This window comes from Myotis myotis, unplaced genomic scaffold (genome assembly GCF_014108235.1).
Source record: "Myotis myotis isolate mMyoMyo1 unplaced genomic scaffold, mMyoMyo1.p scaffold_m19_p_1, whole genome shotgun sequence".
Taxonomy (NCBI): Eukaryota; Metazoa; Chordata; class Mammalia; order Chiroptera; family Vespertilionidae; genus Myotis; species Myotis myotis.
The window spans coordinates 69,750,930-69,768,424 of NW_023416313.1; the positions used below are offsets into that span (position 1 = coordinate 69,750,930).

The window sequence follows — 17,495 nt, forward strand, 5'->3', positions numbered from 1 at the left end:
TGGATTTCATGCCCTGTGCCAGCTTTTGGCGGTGATGCACATCCCAACACTAATGCTGCTGCTGTGTCATAACCTTTCCTGCAATAAACTACACATTTGTAAGCATTCTCATTTTGAGTCCTGTGAGTCTGGAATAGCAATAGGACCCTGTCTAAGTGCACTGTCAGTGTGTGTATAGTGACCCAGATAAAGGCAAACTGCAATGAGAAGGAAACATCCCCAATAGGCAGGAACTGTGCCATTCTGAGGTAGGCCGGGCGATTGGAAGAACTTTTTACAGCACCCCCCAAGCCATTCATTGCTCTGGCAAATCATTTTAGTGTTTGTTTTTAGACAAGTAGACAATGATGGTTTCATTGGCACAAACCATTAACTTTTCTCCTAATAAAAGTCTTTGAAAGTCATCTAAGCTGCAACCGGCTAACAAAGCAGACATTAATGAGTAGCTCAGTGAATGAAATTAGGAAACTTACATATTTACTGCCCAGGTGTGGGGAGGATTCATCAAGCTGTCAGTTTTTGGTTTTTCCTTGTGCAGAGCGCTCACCTAGGAACAGAAGATGTTTTGAACCTTAAGCTCAGGGAGTGAATAAGGATGAAAATAAAGTTTCTTGGCTTGTTTTTGTTTTTCAAGAGAAGTCTAACTTCCCTGCAAGAATGACATTAAAGCCACAATTTGCCTCTTGGTATGGCCTTTTCACAAAGACTTATGAGCTCTTTTAGGACATTATCTGTTTCACCCTAAAGGAGCAATGGACGCTAACTCACTCCCTGGGAATTGTGTGTGTGTGTGTGTGTGTGTGTGTGTGTGTGTGTGTGTGTGTGAATGGGAGGTGATAACAAGAGAGGTACCCTAGGGAGTGAGTTATTGATTATTGCTTGTTCCATGAGCTGGCCCTGCCTCAGTAAACCTATGTCATATATTTCAAGTGCCATTTTATCAGGAACACATTCTAAGATCCTCTGTTTAATTCAGTGAGAGTTCTGTGAAATTGAATTTATAGGTCAATAGGAACACTTTGTTGACATACAGCATAGCAGAGGGGACATTACTCAAGTTAACAGTGTTATTCCATTATCCAATATAAGAATAAATATTAACCTAGGAAACGGAGAGGCATGCCCCTGGATTCATGATCAACACATTTCACACTACCTGCATCTTTCAGACAGACTCAAATATCAACACCTGTCACACTACATAAAATCAAAATGGATTATAGTCTCCAGCTTTGAGAATAAATGTCATTATGTTACTCCAGGTTTTATCTACCAGTTAGGAAAGCTGTCTTTTGGGGACACCGTTGATGTCACCTGTTACCTGCACAGTCATGGAGATAATAAATAGTGCCAGAAACCTATGAAGAGAACAAACCCAGTTTGTTCTTGATATTTTTCTTGCAAGATTGCCTTAGGTCCCATGCTCTGAGAAGTGCCAACGCCATGACCCTCATGGCCTCTACCCCAGGACAGCTCTTGGCTCACTAAAGGCACAGCATCTCCTGGAATCAATGGGTATGAAGTACAGGAATGAGAAGTAAACAAAATAAACGTTCATCAAACCTTACTGTCTTTCAGAAATGTAAAGCAAACTTTATGAAAACCATTACAATTCGTAATATCCCCTTCCAGGTCTCTCTAATTGGGCATAGAGAATGTGAGAAAGATGCAATAGCAATCTGATTCCAATAGAGTTATAATAATGATGTCTATGGTAAAAGCAAATGAAACACATGTACCTAGAGAAAAGAACCTTCGGTGAATGCATGCAGAGAATGAGCCAAATATTGAAGGGCTGGGAAGGCAGAAGCTGAATCTATGTATGGCTTTATAAATCCATTGTTTTGTTTTGTTTTTGGTTTTTTTGTGTGTGTGTGTGTGGTTTTTTTTGCTGATCTTTACACTGTTGCTTATTTCTTGTTGTTAATGAACTTTTAATTTGTAAAAAAAAAAAGCAAATAAAAGTGACTGTGCATTTACGATAATATACTGATCAGTATTAGCATACTGATAATGTGTAATGACCATATTGAGGGAGGGGCAGGGGACAGGAGAGACAAAGGAGACTAAGACACCATTGAAGGGCGCGGCTACAGGTTTAAGCCTTGGATTGACCAGTTGGCAAAGCCACAAACAAGTCCCAGCTTAGAGGGCACAGCCCGCTTAGCATAATTAGGCTTGACCTTATGATGCTCCCTAGATCTTGGGCTGAGGGAGATGCAGCAAGTGCTGCCAAAACAAGTGAAACTCACAAGAACACTGTAACTATGGTGACCACTACCTTGTTTGCCTCTGGCTATAAAGTAAAGGCTCAGCTTGCTGTCTGGATCTCTCTCTGTGGCCTCAGCCAGGCACAGGAGATCCACCTAGACCCAGCTTATTCTCTTTGTCTGTCTTTTCTACATCCTTTGCCGCCCCGGCTCAGGCTCACCAAACCCTTGGCTGAGTTGGCCTGGCACACACCATCCCCTTCAAAAGAGCTTGAGTGCATTGAGGAACAGAGGGATAGGAGATGAGTGACATCTGGGGAATGTGCCTTATTAAGTGGTTCAAAACCGAGCAGGAGAAGTCTGGCACAGCACAGCAGGCCCGGCACACAGGGTCAAGTGTTTGAGCTTAATCTCAGCTAATACACACTTAGAGTTTTTAAGCAGAACAATATTATAATGAATTCAGATATCATTTTTTTCTTCCTCCAAATGGTTCAAAATCAAGCAATGCTTTGAAACTAAATTCAAAGATACTGTGTTTTCTTTTTTTCTGTGCAGTCATATATTCTTTAACTAATTAAGCAGTTTTCTTCATAATTCTTGTTGCCTTTAATTTAAAAAATGAGATAATTTATAATAACTTTCTGAGATGTGATGTCGCTGGGAATCACATTTAACATGCATCATGTCACATGTATATTTTGCAGTCATCATGGGATGTTTAACTTGGCCAGATTCTTTATTGAAGCTGTGTGGTATCTTCTGGGTATTCATAAAAGACCCTTTGATCTGCCATGTTTCGTGTTTAATTTTTGCTAAAAGCACGTTCTTGTTATACTCTACCAGGCTTTCTTTTACTTAAAGAAAACACCTAATTTAAATAATCAAATTGTAAACATTTATGGGCTCCATTTTCAGCAGAAGAACGCTGTTTGAGAGAGAACATATTCAAAGAAAGCAGGGAGTGTGGATAGATGAATATCTTAGTCTAATCAGAGGAGGTTCAGGGGCAAGGAACTTTCTTATCAGCACAAAATGACCAGAGCAATAACCAAGGTTCACTGAAGCTTCTAGAAACCCAGACAATTTAGCACACACTGGCATTTCCCTTGAAGGTGGTGGCTACAGAGCTCTGTTTCCTTGGAGACATGACTTAGTGACCTCTAAAATGACACAACTCATTTTCAGATATAAGACCAGAGTTTATTAATTGAAATACTGACTAATCCAATGAACTCATGGCCATGGAAACTCAAATTTCATTCTGTTACCACTTAGGCACATGAATTCTTTCTTAGAAGCAAATAACATAAAATGTGTCACTCATCAATTTTGAGTGATGGGTAGTCAGGTATTTGTTCTAACAAATTACTTTCTACATTCTTAAAATTTCTAAAAATTTTTATATAGGAGATAGGGGGAAATTGGGCTAAATCTGTGAACTTATATCAAACCTAATCATTTTAGATTTTATTTTAGTTTTATTTTAAGAAAGATGTCATTGTTGGACAAAGGATATTTAAGTAAAAATAATTATAATAATATAACTTCTGTTAACTATGGTGAGCATAATTTTATAAAAAAATCTTATTTTAATAAGTTTGAAAAGCAGGGGAAAGAGATTTATTTGTGTTTTAGGAACCAGACTTTAGTAAGAATTGTGGTGGCACAAAGAGCATTTGCAGATCATTATGTTTCAGATGATTAAATCTAGGCTGTTGAAACCTTTGAAACACCAATTCACTCTTGTCATCTGGTCGAATATTTCCACAGTAATCAGTTGGGTTGCCCATTTAAAAGTTATTTTATTAAATGAGATGTGAGGCCTAAATTGAAGTTGGCAGAAATACCAGAAAAGTATCAGAGAACAACAGATCTGATTATTTCCATGATAATAAAGCCTCCTTATGAAGTAAAGGGAGCTTGGAGAGTTAAGAGTCTTAATTATCACACCATAGTCTATTCCATTTATTACTTCAATTACTAGGAGAGTGAGAGAGGTCAGCTGATGTGGAATTATCCTTGGTCCTTACAGGAGAACCAGATATTAAATTTGCCATCAAGAAACAAAAGGTTCTTTAGAGTTTTCCCCTCTGGAAGCCTCAATTCTGGTGTGCGTTGTCATTTCCCTGGTAGAAAAGGATGGTAGAGTGGGGGGTCCTGATCCCAGCCCCTCCCCCAAGGAGAACCAGGGGCTCCTACACAGAGGCTTCTTCCAAGTGCTGGGCAGCCAGCCCATCCCCAGCTGGGGGAGCCCAGGCTGCAGGTTAGGTTAAATTCCCAATGGACATGACGTTATTGTGATGCTTGCTTACAAGTCACAGGCAGATTCTGAGAACTCTTCTTGACAAATGGTATAGGCACGCTCAGGATCCTTCATGGACTTACTCAGGACTAGTTCATATTTAGGCTCCTTTTCTCTGACCTGGTGGAATAGGCTAGGCTACTTCGTGGAGCCAGGTGAATGGCTAGGGGTCCTGTGAGTGGTTTCCAATCACCCTATGAATGAATTTTACTCCTCTGCCCATTCAGATGGTTACCTCTGAAATAACCAGGTAGGAATAAAGGAACCAGGTACATCATGAAGGAAGGTCTCTCTTAAGAGACTGGCTCATGAGAGGGGTTTGGGCCTGTCTACAGATATTGGGTACCCTCACTTCTCAAGTTTTCTGTTTGCTTCTTGTAGTTTGCTCTAGTTAGAATTTCCTACCTGAAATTGGGACCACATTCAGCCTTTGAGAGCTTGCTCTTGAAGTGAGACAATATTTATAGCTTTCTGTCTTATTAAAAAAATTGCTACATATTTATAATGTAGTTTATCATTCCATAGCTCATACTTTAAATAACATCAGCATTCTCAAACTATTTTGCGTAGGTAAAATTGGGGGAATTGAATGGTTAAATGTATTAATGTAACTTGATAGTTAAGTTAGAGCCACATGGACCATTTTGTAAAGCTAATAATTACTTTTTATTTATCTGCTTTGTGATATTGGTGTTTTAAATATGTGGTCTACTCAAAACAAGAAAACAATCGGTGATTTTTTTAATTTTAAAAGCTATGTGGCATCTCATTTATCATTGCTCTTGATACACTATAACTCAAACAAATCATATGTATATTTTGGAAAAAAACCACACATTTACATTTCAAATCAAGCAAAATCAAAACCTAAGAAACTGGAAAAAGAAATGTAAATGTTATCAACAGGAAATTGTGTTTTTTCCTCATGGGGAAACTCAATTAACATCATGTGAAGTTACAAAATATGATTTACACTTTAACTGATAAATCCTGGTTCCAGGGGAGTATACACAGCAATTAGCAAAAATGAGACAAGATAACAGAGATAATAAAAACCCTACATAGTACATGTAGTGTTCTTTCTGCCATTACTGCAGAATGGAAAATGACTCTAGTTACCTCCCATTATTTTGAACACATCTACACATTATAACAAGCAACTTCTAAAAGCCAGATAATCCCAAAATTTTTACCCCAAAATTATATTTTTAGGGCTTGTTTTTCCTTTCAAGGAAAATTTGAAAGGGAGCTACTAACTGACTATTTCTGAAGAAGCTATGCTTTCCGGTTATGTTTCAACATGAACAAAATCCAAGCAGAATTCTGAAATAACCCTTTTTCATCTAATCCACAATTTGGGAGCTTACCCGACTCATGAGAGATTGTCTTCACAGTGAGGAGCTTCACACTCTCTTTATCGGACTGGGGTCTATTTGGGACAGAAAACATTAAATTAACACCATAGTAATTAGCATGGCCTGTCTGGGATAGAAAGTAAACATTATACACACAGAATGAAGAAGATACACAAGCATATATATATATTTTATGTGTTTTTATGGCAAAACTCGTGTCTCTTCACATGCAGACACACACATAGCACTTTCCACTTCTGGAATCGAGCCAATAAATCCCCATCATTCTGCTACAGCAATGGTCCTCAGAGAAATTAAACATCAAGATGGGTCATGGGAAACACCTGTCACAGGTCTTTATGGCCAAACTTTGGGAGCTGCTGATAAATTCTAAGAGTATCCCTTTTTACGAGGACACTGGACACTGCCGGCCATTTTAGCTAAGGGTTCCCTCCTCCTCTTTCTCAAATTCCATACACTTTCAAACCCTTTTTTCCCCCTGGACTTCTCAAGAACCTTTATTTCTAATTAAGCAGGGTAGGTGACCTACAGATAGTATTTCTAAGTTTCATGGCCTGATGAACATACAAAAACACCTACATAAAGGCAGCATACAAATTCAGATCAACAAAGAAAACTTAAGCACAGAATTGGTTTTAACATTCATTTAAAAAAATAGTCTCTTTATAGCACCTTGATGGCAACAGTCGGGTGGATTGGTAACAACTGCTTTGCATGTTTTTAAAAAGTCAAAGCAGAACGCACATCTACTGTTAAAAAAACCACTCAGAGCTGTCTCAAGGTGCAGACATGATAGTTCCCTAATTGTGAGAAACATACTGAAGATTCCACTGGGAAAAGTATTTTAAAACTCTAGGTATGTTTTATATTATATTTATTATTGTAGTGATATTCATTTTTCTATTTTTGCATTTCACTTTTTGATTTGCCATTTTAATAGTTTGAATAGCTTAAGAACAGTCCTCTTTTAGTTGCTGGAATTTCCGTTGAAAAGAGAGAACTCTGAAAAAAATAGTTAAACTCCATTTACAATACTTTCTACACAAATTCTTTAAAAATACAAACAAAGATGTGTAAGTAAAGGATCAATGATTTTCCTATGTAAATGATACAGTCAGAGCTTCTAGAAAAAATGGTGTAGCTTTACTTACTGGTCATTCCCATTTTCTGCTGTGCCTAGGAGAGGAGAGAATTATTAGAGTTATAAGAAGCTTGGCTACAAAAAACTTGAGACCCCTGCCACTTTCAGTGCAGAGATATTTCTAAAGCCAATTTTTGACTTTTTTAATCTCTTCACTCCCTGTCTCATTGTTCATTTTCTCAGGCATGATTAGCACTCCTTCCTCAGGTATGGCTAATACATTCACGGGATAGCCCCCAAGTAGGCCAACTCCACTGAACTTACTTCTGCACTAAGTTTCTTATCACTATGTGAAACTACTATTTGTTATCACATAGTCCACAAACACCAGAAAAGGTCTCTGTTTATTTCAGTACCTCTGAAAAAAATTCTCCTCAAAGTTCAATATTGCCTTTTTATGCCAGAGAATTGAATTTCTGACATTTCTTTATTCATGGCTCTTTCTGGGGACACAAATCTCTGTATTTGTGGTGAACTATGATATTGCTTCTAATTGCATCTGAATCACATTAACTGAGTCTCTCTAAAGTGCTCTGCAAAATATCACTGAGGCTACTAATGGCATCTAATCTTCTGTATGCTTTTCCAAGCTGCTTACAGGACCTGGCAGAAAACAACCTGGGCCTAGAGTGAGAACGCTGGTGATTCACATGGCCCTGGGAAGCAATGGTGGTAAAACCTTGCATTCACTGTGGCCTATCCTATATAATAAAAGCCTAATATGCTAAGTGTCCGGTCGGCCGTTCAACCAATCAAAGTGTAATATGCTAATGATATGCTAAGGCTGCTCAACCACTCACTATGATGTGCACTAACCACCAGGGCACAGACGCTCTGACCAGTAGGTTAGCTTGCTGCTGGGGTCCGGCTGATTGGGACTGAGCGATCGGGACTGAGTGAGACAGGCTGGACATGCCCCAGAGCCCTCCCGCATCCCTCCCCGGCCCCGACCATGCACTGGTGGGGTCCCTTGGCCTGGCCTTCACCCTCTCGCAATCCGGGACCCCTCGGGGGATGTCAGAGAGCCAGTTTTAGCCAGATCCTGATCCCACAGGCCAGGCCAAAGGACCCCACTGGTGCACAAATTCGTGCCCTGGACCTCTAGTTGTGTTATGAAGACCTTGATTTCCACTAATATTCTGGCTAGTTCAGCTTCACCTGGTAAGAGTCATACACCACCATGACTCTTAATTCCTGCAATTTAATTCATGGTACCCTATGCTGTTCACCAAGTCGACCTGACCTTATCTTCCCTACCATCAGTAGGGTTTTAACAGCACTTTAAAATTCCTACTATAAGTGCTTTATATGATATCACCTGTGACACTCACAGCCCTGTTCCTACATGCAGTGATACTGTTTCTATGCCTATTTTAATATTTTTCCTTGGGATACGGTAATAATGGGTTTATTACCGATAGACACATACCAACAGACTACTTTTGGAATATATGCTGTTCTATTTGGGTTAAAGCTCAGACTACTGTCAACATTATCCGGATAAACTCAATTTCATATTGAAATCTGATTCATGTTGTCTTCCAGTGAGCAGAGTGGGCTTACTAATTTTCTGAACTTAATGAAGTCTCACCCACATTTTGAAGACTGATTACTGTAGGTGTTTAATGGTGCTAATTTAATGACAGCAATGCTATAAATTCTGTTTGGCAAGCAAAGTTAATGAAAACCAAATAGATTTGGCTAATTGCACAACTGCCAAACTTGGTTATAAAGTATTGTATGTCTTCAGAATAATTCTCCATAATTATACTATTTTTATTTTATTATTTTACTTTTCATAGTGGTTGGAATTTTATACATTTCCCCCCTCAATGATTCAATTCATCCATAGAGTCTTCTTTAACTGCAAATGTCAACTTTTCAGTTAACTAATTTGCAAATCTTCCTATGTAAAACAGTTTTTCAGTAGAGGGTGTTTTTACAGATGGATTTAGCACACTAATTTCTCTTTTTTAATCTCTTCTATGTGCTCAACACCCACAAGCTTCAACTTGGATGGTTGATTTACCATAAAAAATAGTATTGGTGGTTAGAAACTTAGAGAAATTAAACTGATTTATAAAAATGCTATTTCCCTTCTGGAAACTGAGGAAGAAAACATATTTTAGACATTATTAAGAGGCTTTATTCACCTACTCCCAAAGGGAAAGTCATTGATGCGCTTATTCTCATTCTCCACCAAGGTCTAATATGAACACTATTGTTTTTTGTTGTTTTTATTTGTTTGTTTTTGTCTCATAACTTCCCCTTGCACTGCTACGCTCTTGCACCAAGCTGTCCGTGCAGTGCATGGTTAGACACTGGCTTCAGGAACAGCATTTGTTAGTACCCAGAGGGCACACTGTCTATGGGGTAAACAGTGTAGCTTATATATCTTATAAAAATGGATGTTTACTTTTTAACAGTATTTGAAACTTAGGTAGAGTTCTGCTGGTGAAATATTTAGAATTAAAATGGGGAAAGGCAAGGTTCTATTTTATTGAAAATTTCAGTCAACAAGCATATAGTAGATTCTGTCTTATAACATGCACAATGCAATGAGAATAATACATGATGTGTGACTAGAAAGGCTGCCCGATATTATGGACTGAATGTGCGTGCTCCCCTAAAATTCATATGTTAAATCTTAATGCCTAATATAATGTCATCAGGATGTTGGGCCTTTGGAAGTTGATTAGGTCAGAGGGTTGAGTCCTCAGTGGGATTAGTGCCCTTATAAAAAAGACCACAGAGTACTTCTTTGCTTTCTACTATGTGAAGACATAGGGAGAAGGTGGCCATACATTAGCCAGAAAGAGTACCCTCACCAGACACCCTATCTGGCACCTTGATTGAACTTAGCCTCCAGAACTGTGAGAAATAAATGTTTATTGTTTAAGCCACACAGTCTTGGTATTTTTGTTATAGTACCTGGAACCAAGTAAGGGGACACAGGTACATGGAGAAGTAACTATACTATAACATGATGAATTTCATAAAATTCTATAGAATTCTGCTTAAAGAGATGGTGTGTTATGCAAAGAAAGATACATTAAATTGGTGTTTGTGGTAGGTGCTAATGGACAGATGGGACATTGGAATTTTATGAAAGTTACATGCTGGGCTGGACATTCTAAGAGAAGGAATAGCATGGACAAAGGCATGGATACATAACACCACATTGCACAAGCAGGGCAGGGGCCTGTGATGGGAAATTGATTTATGTTTAAGATAATAGAGGGGAGTGTGAGCCATGGGAACTGAAGGGGGATTCAGATGAAACATTGAATAAAAAGTTCAATTTCCTGGAATAGAGAAAAGACAATAAGGTTAGAAGAAGTCTGAAAAAGTAGGGACCTTAGTTAATACTAATGTATCAACTAATATTAGTTAATTCATTGTGACAAATATGTCATCTTTTTATTTTTATATATTTTTATTGATTTCAAAGAGGAAGGAAGAGGAAGAGAAAGATAGAAACATCCTATATAATAAAAGGCTAATATGCAAATTGTCCCCTTGGGTGGGAGTTGGACCCACCAGGAGCTCAACCGCTCTCTGTGAAGTGCACTGACCATCAGAGGGTGGCACGGAATGAAGGGAGGACCCGGCTGTCAGCTGTCAGCCAGCCACCGCTAAGGACCCTACCAGTGCACAGATTTCGTGCACTGGGCCTCTAGTCAATGATGTTTGAGAGTCATTGATCAGCTGCCTCCTACATGCCCTCTACCTGGGATCAAGCCTGCAAACCGGGCATATGCCCAGACCTGGAATAGAACTGTGACGGTGACCTCCTGGTTCATAGTTTGACGCTCCAACACTGAGCCACACCGGCTGGCCTATATCATCTTAATAATAAGAATAACAGTTATGTGGTATGTGGGAACTCTTTTGCAATGTTTCTGTAAATGCAAATCTATTTTAAAATTAAACATTTATTTAAAAAAAGAATAAAAAATAGAATGCCATTACAGGACTCTTAAGTATTCAGAGGCAGGGAGAAGATGAAACATCAAAAAGAAGTAAACAAAGAATGTTTAAAAGAGAGCAGTGACTTTTTTGAAGAAAGGGGAAAAGACTTCCAAATGCTACTGGAGAGGTTAAAAAGGGTAATAATTTCAACCTAGATTTCCACTAAAAATTGCAATAATGTTCAGTCCCTAGGAACCAATTCAATTAGCAGAACACCCAGTCATGAAGGAAGACATTGTCATTGGAAGGAAGCTGTGCTTCCCAGAAGGGAAGTGAGTCACAGGACACTCTTCAGATTATGGGCCCCTAAACTACATTCTCAGCAAGACTTCGTTTCATCCTCTGTTACCCAGAAAAAGAACAAGCCTTCACAATAGGTAAGGCATACCCTTTCATGCCTTCTGTACTCCCACATTCCCTCAACTGCCCACAAACGGGCTGTTAAATTGAAAGGTATTTGTTCACATTTGATATCTGCCACTAGTAGTTAATCCCTTTTCCTTACATTCACCAGCATTCCACAGATTTCTCGGTTCATTCCCCTCTATATTTGAGATCAAGCAATATGGCATTTTATTTCTTTCTACAATTCCCACCTTCCCTTAAGAGTATAAACTTAAGTTTAGATCTAGCATGAGCATTCTCCTTCAGGAAACAAAATGAAGCAAAACACTGTTACCTACCTGGGTCTGTCTTCCTGCACAGTCGATACAAACCCACCAGAGCAAACACTGAAAGTGTTATTACAATTAGAGCAATAACCACCGGCAGAATAATACCTAAGAAGCAGTGGAGACATTGTCAGTTAGAGTGGCAATTGAGTTTCACAATAGTTTATGAACTGAGCAAAAAAAATGCATGCTTTCTTCTTTAAATATCATTCTATTTAAAATATTGTATTTTAAGCAAAGAAGATCTATCTGATTCATGGGTTTTGCTTTAGTTGTCGTTTCTGACGTATCCACTTGATGTCAGTCTTGTAGCCTTTCTGAACTAAAATTTCAAACCTAAGAAAGATAGTTCTCCATTCTTCTGGAGACTGGGGGAGTGAGGAAATGGGAGACAAGAGGCAGGAGATGTCCTCTAGACCTACAGTCAGACCCACATTCACTCATATATTCTTTACTACTTTATAGCCGAATTATTGGAAAAAAGGACTTAGATAGCCAATACTGAAACTACCCTAGTTATAAAGCTGGCTTTCTAAAAACCTCACAAATATCTTTCAATGGTAATATCTTAGAACCAGAAAAAGTATAAAATAGCATAAGTGGATATAGTTGGATATCACAGGGCACATTATTTCTAAACATGAACAAATGGTTCAAGAACAATGTGCATGTGTACATACATGTCTCGGTGATTATGTTTTTTCCTATTTTTATTAAGAGGAGGGTTTTACTGTTTATTTATAAATTAATTTATTTTAGCATCTGCCTCTTTTCTGCCAGTCATTTCCAGATTGAAACAACAGTGATAAGATGAAACCTCTGTCCTAGGGGTAAAGCTAGAGTTACAGAAATTACAGTTACCATTTAGTAGGTATTCTCATCTGCTTGCTTACTGGTATGTGTTCCTCAAGTTTATCAGGGAATGAGAATAGTTAACCAATTCATTTGTAAAGTGGTTTTCACTTCCATTGTTATGATTAAATATTTGTTTTAAGTAAGTTCTGGGTTCATATTAGACCTTCAGTGAGATCATTAGTGCTTCCCAAATGAAGAAACCATAAATCATCAAGTCAATGAGTGCAATTCTGACCTATTGAATGGAATGGCTTTACCTAAACCTATCATCCCAGCTTCATATGTATTCATATTAGTCTTAATTTCCAGGGAAATTAAGTCCATTTAGTCCTAGCATAAACATATACAAGGTGGAGCAAAAGTAGGTTTACAGTTGTTCATATGGAAAATAACACAATAAGAATACATAACAAGAATGAACTCAGTGTTTCACTCAAAACTGTAAACCTATTTTTGCCCCACCTGTATGTTATATGACATACTAGTATATCTATTTTTGCTAAAATGGAATATTTCTTAAAAGGCCATTTTAACATGAAGACAAAGTTTTGTAAAGGTAAACTCATTTTTATGGGGATCTCTGTCTGTATACTTTGGCTTATCTGAGACCAGTCCCATCAATTCACCTTGACGTTTGGTGGTAATTGCTTAGCACTAAGGTAAGAAAATAATCTCAAAAGTGTGTTCATTAAGACTCATACGTAAGAAATTCTCTAAGCAAGTGGCAGTCAGACAGGATTTTAATGGGATTGCAGGTTCAGTAAAGCTGATAAAAGTCTATCTGTAATTGAATTCCTTCCCTTATTGCTAACATTAAAATATTCTGCATATCTATGTCTATGAATGAAGATATGTCTGTTACTCACTGGAATGAGAGGAGCTGGTTGAAGAAGGGCTTGCATTTTTTTCATTCTCAGTGCCTATTATTTTAAGAAAGAAAAAATGAGTTACCTTTGGTTAATGTGCCAATCCTCACAATCCTCCCTTTATCCTCAATTTAAGTAAGCCTCTGTGATCTATAGGTAGGATGCTTCAAATGAATACATTTGATCTCATTCTGAAAGAATTCTGTTTTGCAAATTAAGATTGTCCGGGTGTTTATGTATACAATTTTATGAGTTTGGACATACATTCATGAAACCATCACCACAATAACAATAGACATATCCATCACCTGTAACAGTTTCCTCATGTCTCCCCTTTTATAGATGTGTGTTTTTGTATAGCAATTATAATTTAATAAAGCTGTTGTTATATTTTTAAAGATTGGTAGGGTTTTCCTGGTGATAAGGAGTTGAGCAAAGTGAGTTTCTAGTCATGCACACAGAAATCATACCTTGAGATTGTGAGATGTTTTCTGCAATTGCTGTTGACATTGGGGGTAATATACTGGGTTGAGAAGGTGAGGCATCTGGTTGTGAAGTGCTAACTGTAGGAAAAAATCAGACAGCCAGAGTCAAACTATAGTGTTAACTCTTCTTATTGAATTTCTTTGCAGATTCAAAGAGTTTGCATTTCTGAAAATCTATGAAAACACTTTCTTATTGAATAATAGAATACATACAATTGTACATTAAAACCTAAATTCATCTTTTCCTCCTGTAATAACAATTACATTCTGAACCTCAAAACCTGGCTATCAGTATTGCATCTTTAAGAACATCCAAGAAAATTTGAGTACATCTCTTATCTTAGGCTACAACCTGTATCACCTACAGCATGAGATTCTCCTGGGATGAAAATCTATACAAAAGCATTATTCACATTTCAGATATTATAACTTTGGGTGATAGTGATTTTTTCCATCACACATACTTATAATGAACATAAATACACAGGACTTCATTTCTATAGTGTTACTTACTGGTTAAAAAGAAAGACTGCAGTTGAGGCTATGGTTAAAAGTTGGGGGAAAATAAAAAAAAATCCTTTGTTTTCATCTTTAAAGCTCAGCAGTGGTTTACATTTATGTGGCTTATCTAGAGTAACTGCTGCTTGGTTACATTTTTACCACTGCCCATAATCTTTTCTTTCAAAGAACTGTAAATTAAATTTATTATAATTATATTTGTTTGCTTAAGTCAACATTTGCCATCTTCAGTTAGAAGGAGTGAAACAAAAAATTAATAAAAATATACAATTCAAAACCAACAAATCTCAATAAATTTCAAAGAAATACAAGTAATCAAATATTTTATAAGTGTATAGAACTTATTCTTATAAATTTTGGATAAGATTAAATTTAGAAAATTTTTGAAAAATCATCTACTTTTTCTTGTTCTATAAAGTGATATCTTTTCATCACACCTGTTTGCCTTGTCTTTCTACTGAACTGCAAGTTTCTGGAGTGAGAAGACCACAACTCCCACCACACCCCACATGGAGCTCTGACTACAGTGAGTGTGCAGTAAAATGTAGCTGGCAGCTTGGCTGAACTAAGAGACATCTCTTATAATCATGGCCCCTCAAGAGTATTGAGGCCATGTATAGTTGCCCCAAAGAAACTGATATTGCATTTGACTGCCTTAGATCTTTTCTCCTGTGCCACCCACAGCCCAGCATGCACTGCATGCTCATGCATTTTGACATCTGTGGGGGAAGAATAATTTTTAGAGTTTATACCATGTAGGAGATCTGTGGGAGAAAGCTAGATATATGCCCATAAGAACAAAGAAAAATGTCAGACTAGTGCAGTCGGCAGGCAGAAAAAAAGAATATTAAATAAAAGAAGGGGAACTAGCTGAATCCTTCATAATTTCAGCTTATTTTTTCAGTGTCCAGGGTTTTAGTGAAAATGAATGTTTTTCTATTGTGTTGGTAGAGTATGAGATGGCTGATAAAATAACCAGTGGCATTAATCCATCTGGGATTTCCCAAGGGTTAATTTTCAAGACTCCTACTTTATTACCTTCTCATAGACAGGTTAAGTGGCAGCTACAGTTCTAAGTATAAACTATCTAGTTCCGAGGAAGCTCCCATTTTCCTATTTAAATTATGTCGATGACCTAGTGCCAATTGTTATTGATAATGATCTATAGGTAGGCAATAGAATTAACTCTTCTCAAAAGGAGAATTCATTGGGTCCTTGAACAAAGACCTAACATTTTTTCTTTTTGTTTTCCCTTTAACCTCAACCTTTAGTTAATAAATAATTTCTGAATCCAGTACACACACACACACACACACACACACAGCCCTACAATTTACCTCTATTACATGTAATGCCTTCTGTTTCTTTCTATTCATTTTTATTTCATTTTTAAAAATGCTGCTCATGATACACTAATGGGAGTTAACTCACAATTTGAGAAATCCTGTCCATCAGCATGATCATATTAATGCAGTTATGTGTCTTGGCTGAATTCATCAATTGTGAGTCTAATGTAATTCATTCATGACTAAGATAGCAGGAACCACAATGTGTTCAGAGCTAATAATCTCTGTGAATTTTGCTAATACTTTATGATCCTACATTACTACTACACTAGTATTGGCAGAGAAAGTACAAGAGAGGTATAATAGATGGTTAAGATCAGGATTTTCAAGACTGAGTACCTGTTTTCAAATTTGAATGTTGCACTTATTTGCTGTGGAATCTTGGGCAAGTCACTTAACTTCTTTGTGTCTGAGCTTTCACATCTACAAATGGTGATTATAATAATTCTACATCCCAGTGTTGTACAAATTAAATGAGTAAAAATAATTTAAATTGCTTAGAAGAGTACTTGATACTTTTTATATTATATACTAGAGGCCCAGTGCACAAAATACGTGCATGGGAAGGAGAGGGTGTCCCTCAGCCTGGCCTGCACCCTCTCACAATCTGGGAACCCTAGGGGGATGTCTGACCTAAACCAGCAGTAGGACATCTCTCTCACAATCCGGACCGCTGGCTCCTAACCGCTCACCTGCCTGCCTGCCTGATCGCCCCTAAGTGCTCGCCTGCCTGCCTGATTACCCCAACCACTTACCTGCCTGCCTGATCACCCCTAGCCACTTTGCCTGCCTGCCTGATTGCTCCTAACTGCTCATCTGTCTGCCTGATCACCCCTAACTGCTTGCCTGCCTGCCTGATCACCCCTAGTCACTCTGCCTGCCTGTCTGATTGCCCCTAACCATTCACCTGCCTGCCTTATCACCCCTAACCACCTCTGCCTCAGTCCATGCCTGCTGTGGTGGAAGCCTCTGCCTTGGCCCCCACCTGCCACAACTTTGTCCAGAAGGTCGTCTGGAAGGACGTCTAGAATGACATCTGGAATGTCCTTCAGCTGTCTGGTTTAATTAGCATATTATGCTTTTATTATTATAGATAATATTAGAGGCCCTGTGCACGAAATTCTTGCATGAGGGGGGGATACCTCAGTCTGGCTTGCACCCTCTCCAATCCAGGACCCTTCAGGGGATGTCCGACTGCTGGTTTAGGCCTAATCCTAAACCAGCAGTTGAACATCCCTCTCGCAATCCAGGACTGCTGGCTCCTAACCGCTCGCCTGCCTGCCTGCCTAATCTCCTCTAACCGCCTCTGTCTTGGTCCCTGCCACTGTGGCTTTGTCCGGAAGATGTCCAGTCTAATTAGCATATTACCCTTTTATTAGTATAGATCAGCAGTTCTAAACCTGTGGGTCACGACCCCTTGGGGGTCGAACGACCCTTTCACAGGGGTTGCCTAAGACAATTGGGAAACACATATATAATTACATATTGTTTTGTGATTAATCACTATGCTTTAATTATGTTCAATTTGTAACAATGAAATTGGGGGTCACCACAACATGAGGAACTGTATTAAAGGGTTGCGGCATTAGGAAGGTTGAGAACAACTGGTATAGATGATTATAAATTACATGAATGACTTAAATTATATTTTATTAGTTTATTCTCTTATAATATCCTATTATATTATGATTAGGCCATTGGAGAGTTGTATCTTTCAACCGAAGCCAATTTACCTAATTTTCTCCAAAA

General features: G+C 38.1%; 1 protein-coding gene across 3 annotated transcripts in view; it reads right to left on the minus strand.

Annotated features, from left to right (window-relative positions):
- Positions 1-17,495, minus strand: part of EMCN (endomucin) — a 101,468-nt gene that overhangs the window by 4,625 nt on the left and 79,348 nt on the right. Inside the window, exons 6-11 of one of the 3 annotated variants that reach the window (XM_036340727.1) lie at positions 13,867-13,959; positions 13,397-13,450; positions 11,688-11,783; positions 7,043-7,067; positions 5,883-5,944; positions 474-547 (exon numbers count right to left, since the gene is read on the minus strand). In XM_036340727.1, coding sequence (XP_036196620.1) covers positions 513-547; positions 5,883-5,944; positions 7,043-7,067; positions 11,688-11,783; positions 13,397-13,450; positions 13,867-13,959 — 365 coding nt within the window. In that variant the 3' untranslated portion in view covers positions 474-512. The remainder of the gene's footprint in view (positions 1-473; positions 548-5,882; positions 5,945-7,042; positions 7,068-11,687; positions 11,784-13,396; positions 13,451-13,866; positions 13,960-17,495) is intronic. The other 2 variants (XM_036340718.1, XM_036340736.1) reach the window with 2 other exon arrangements.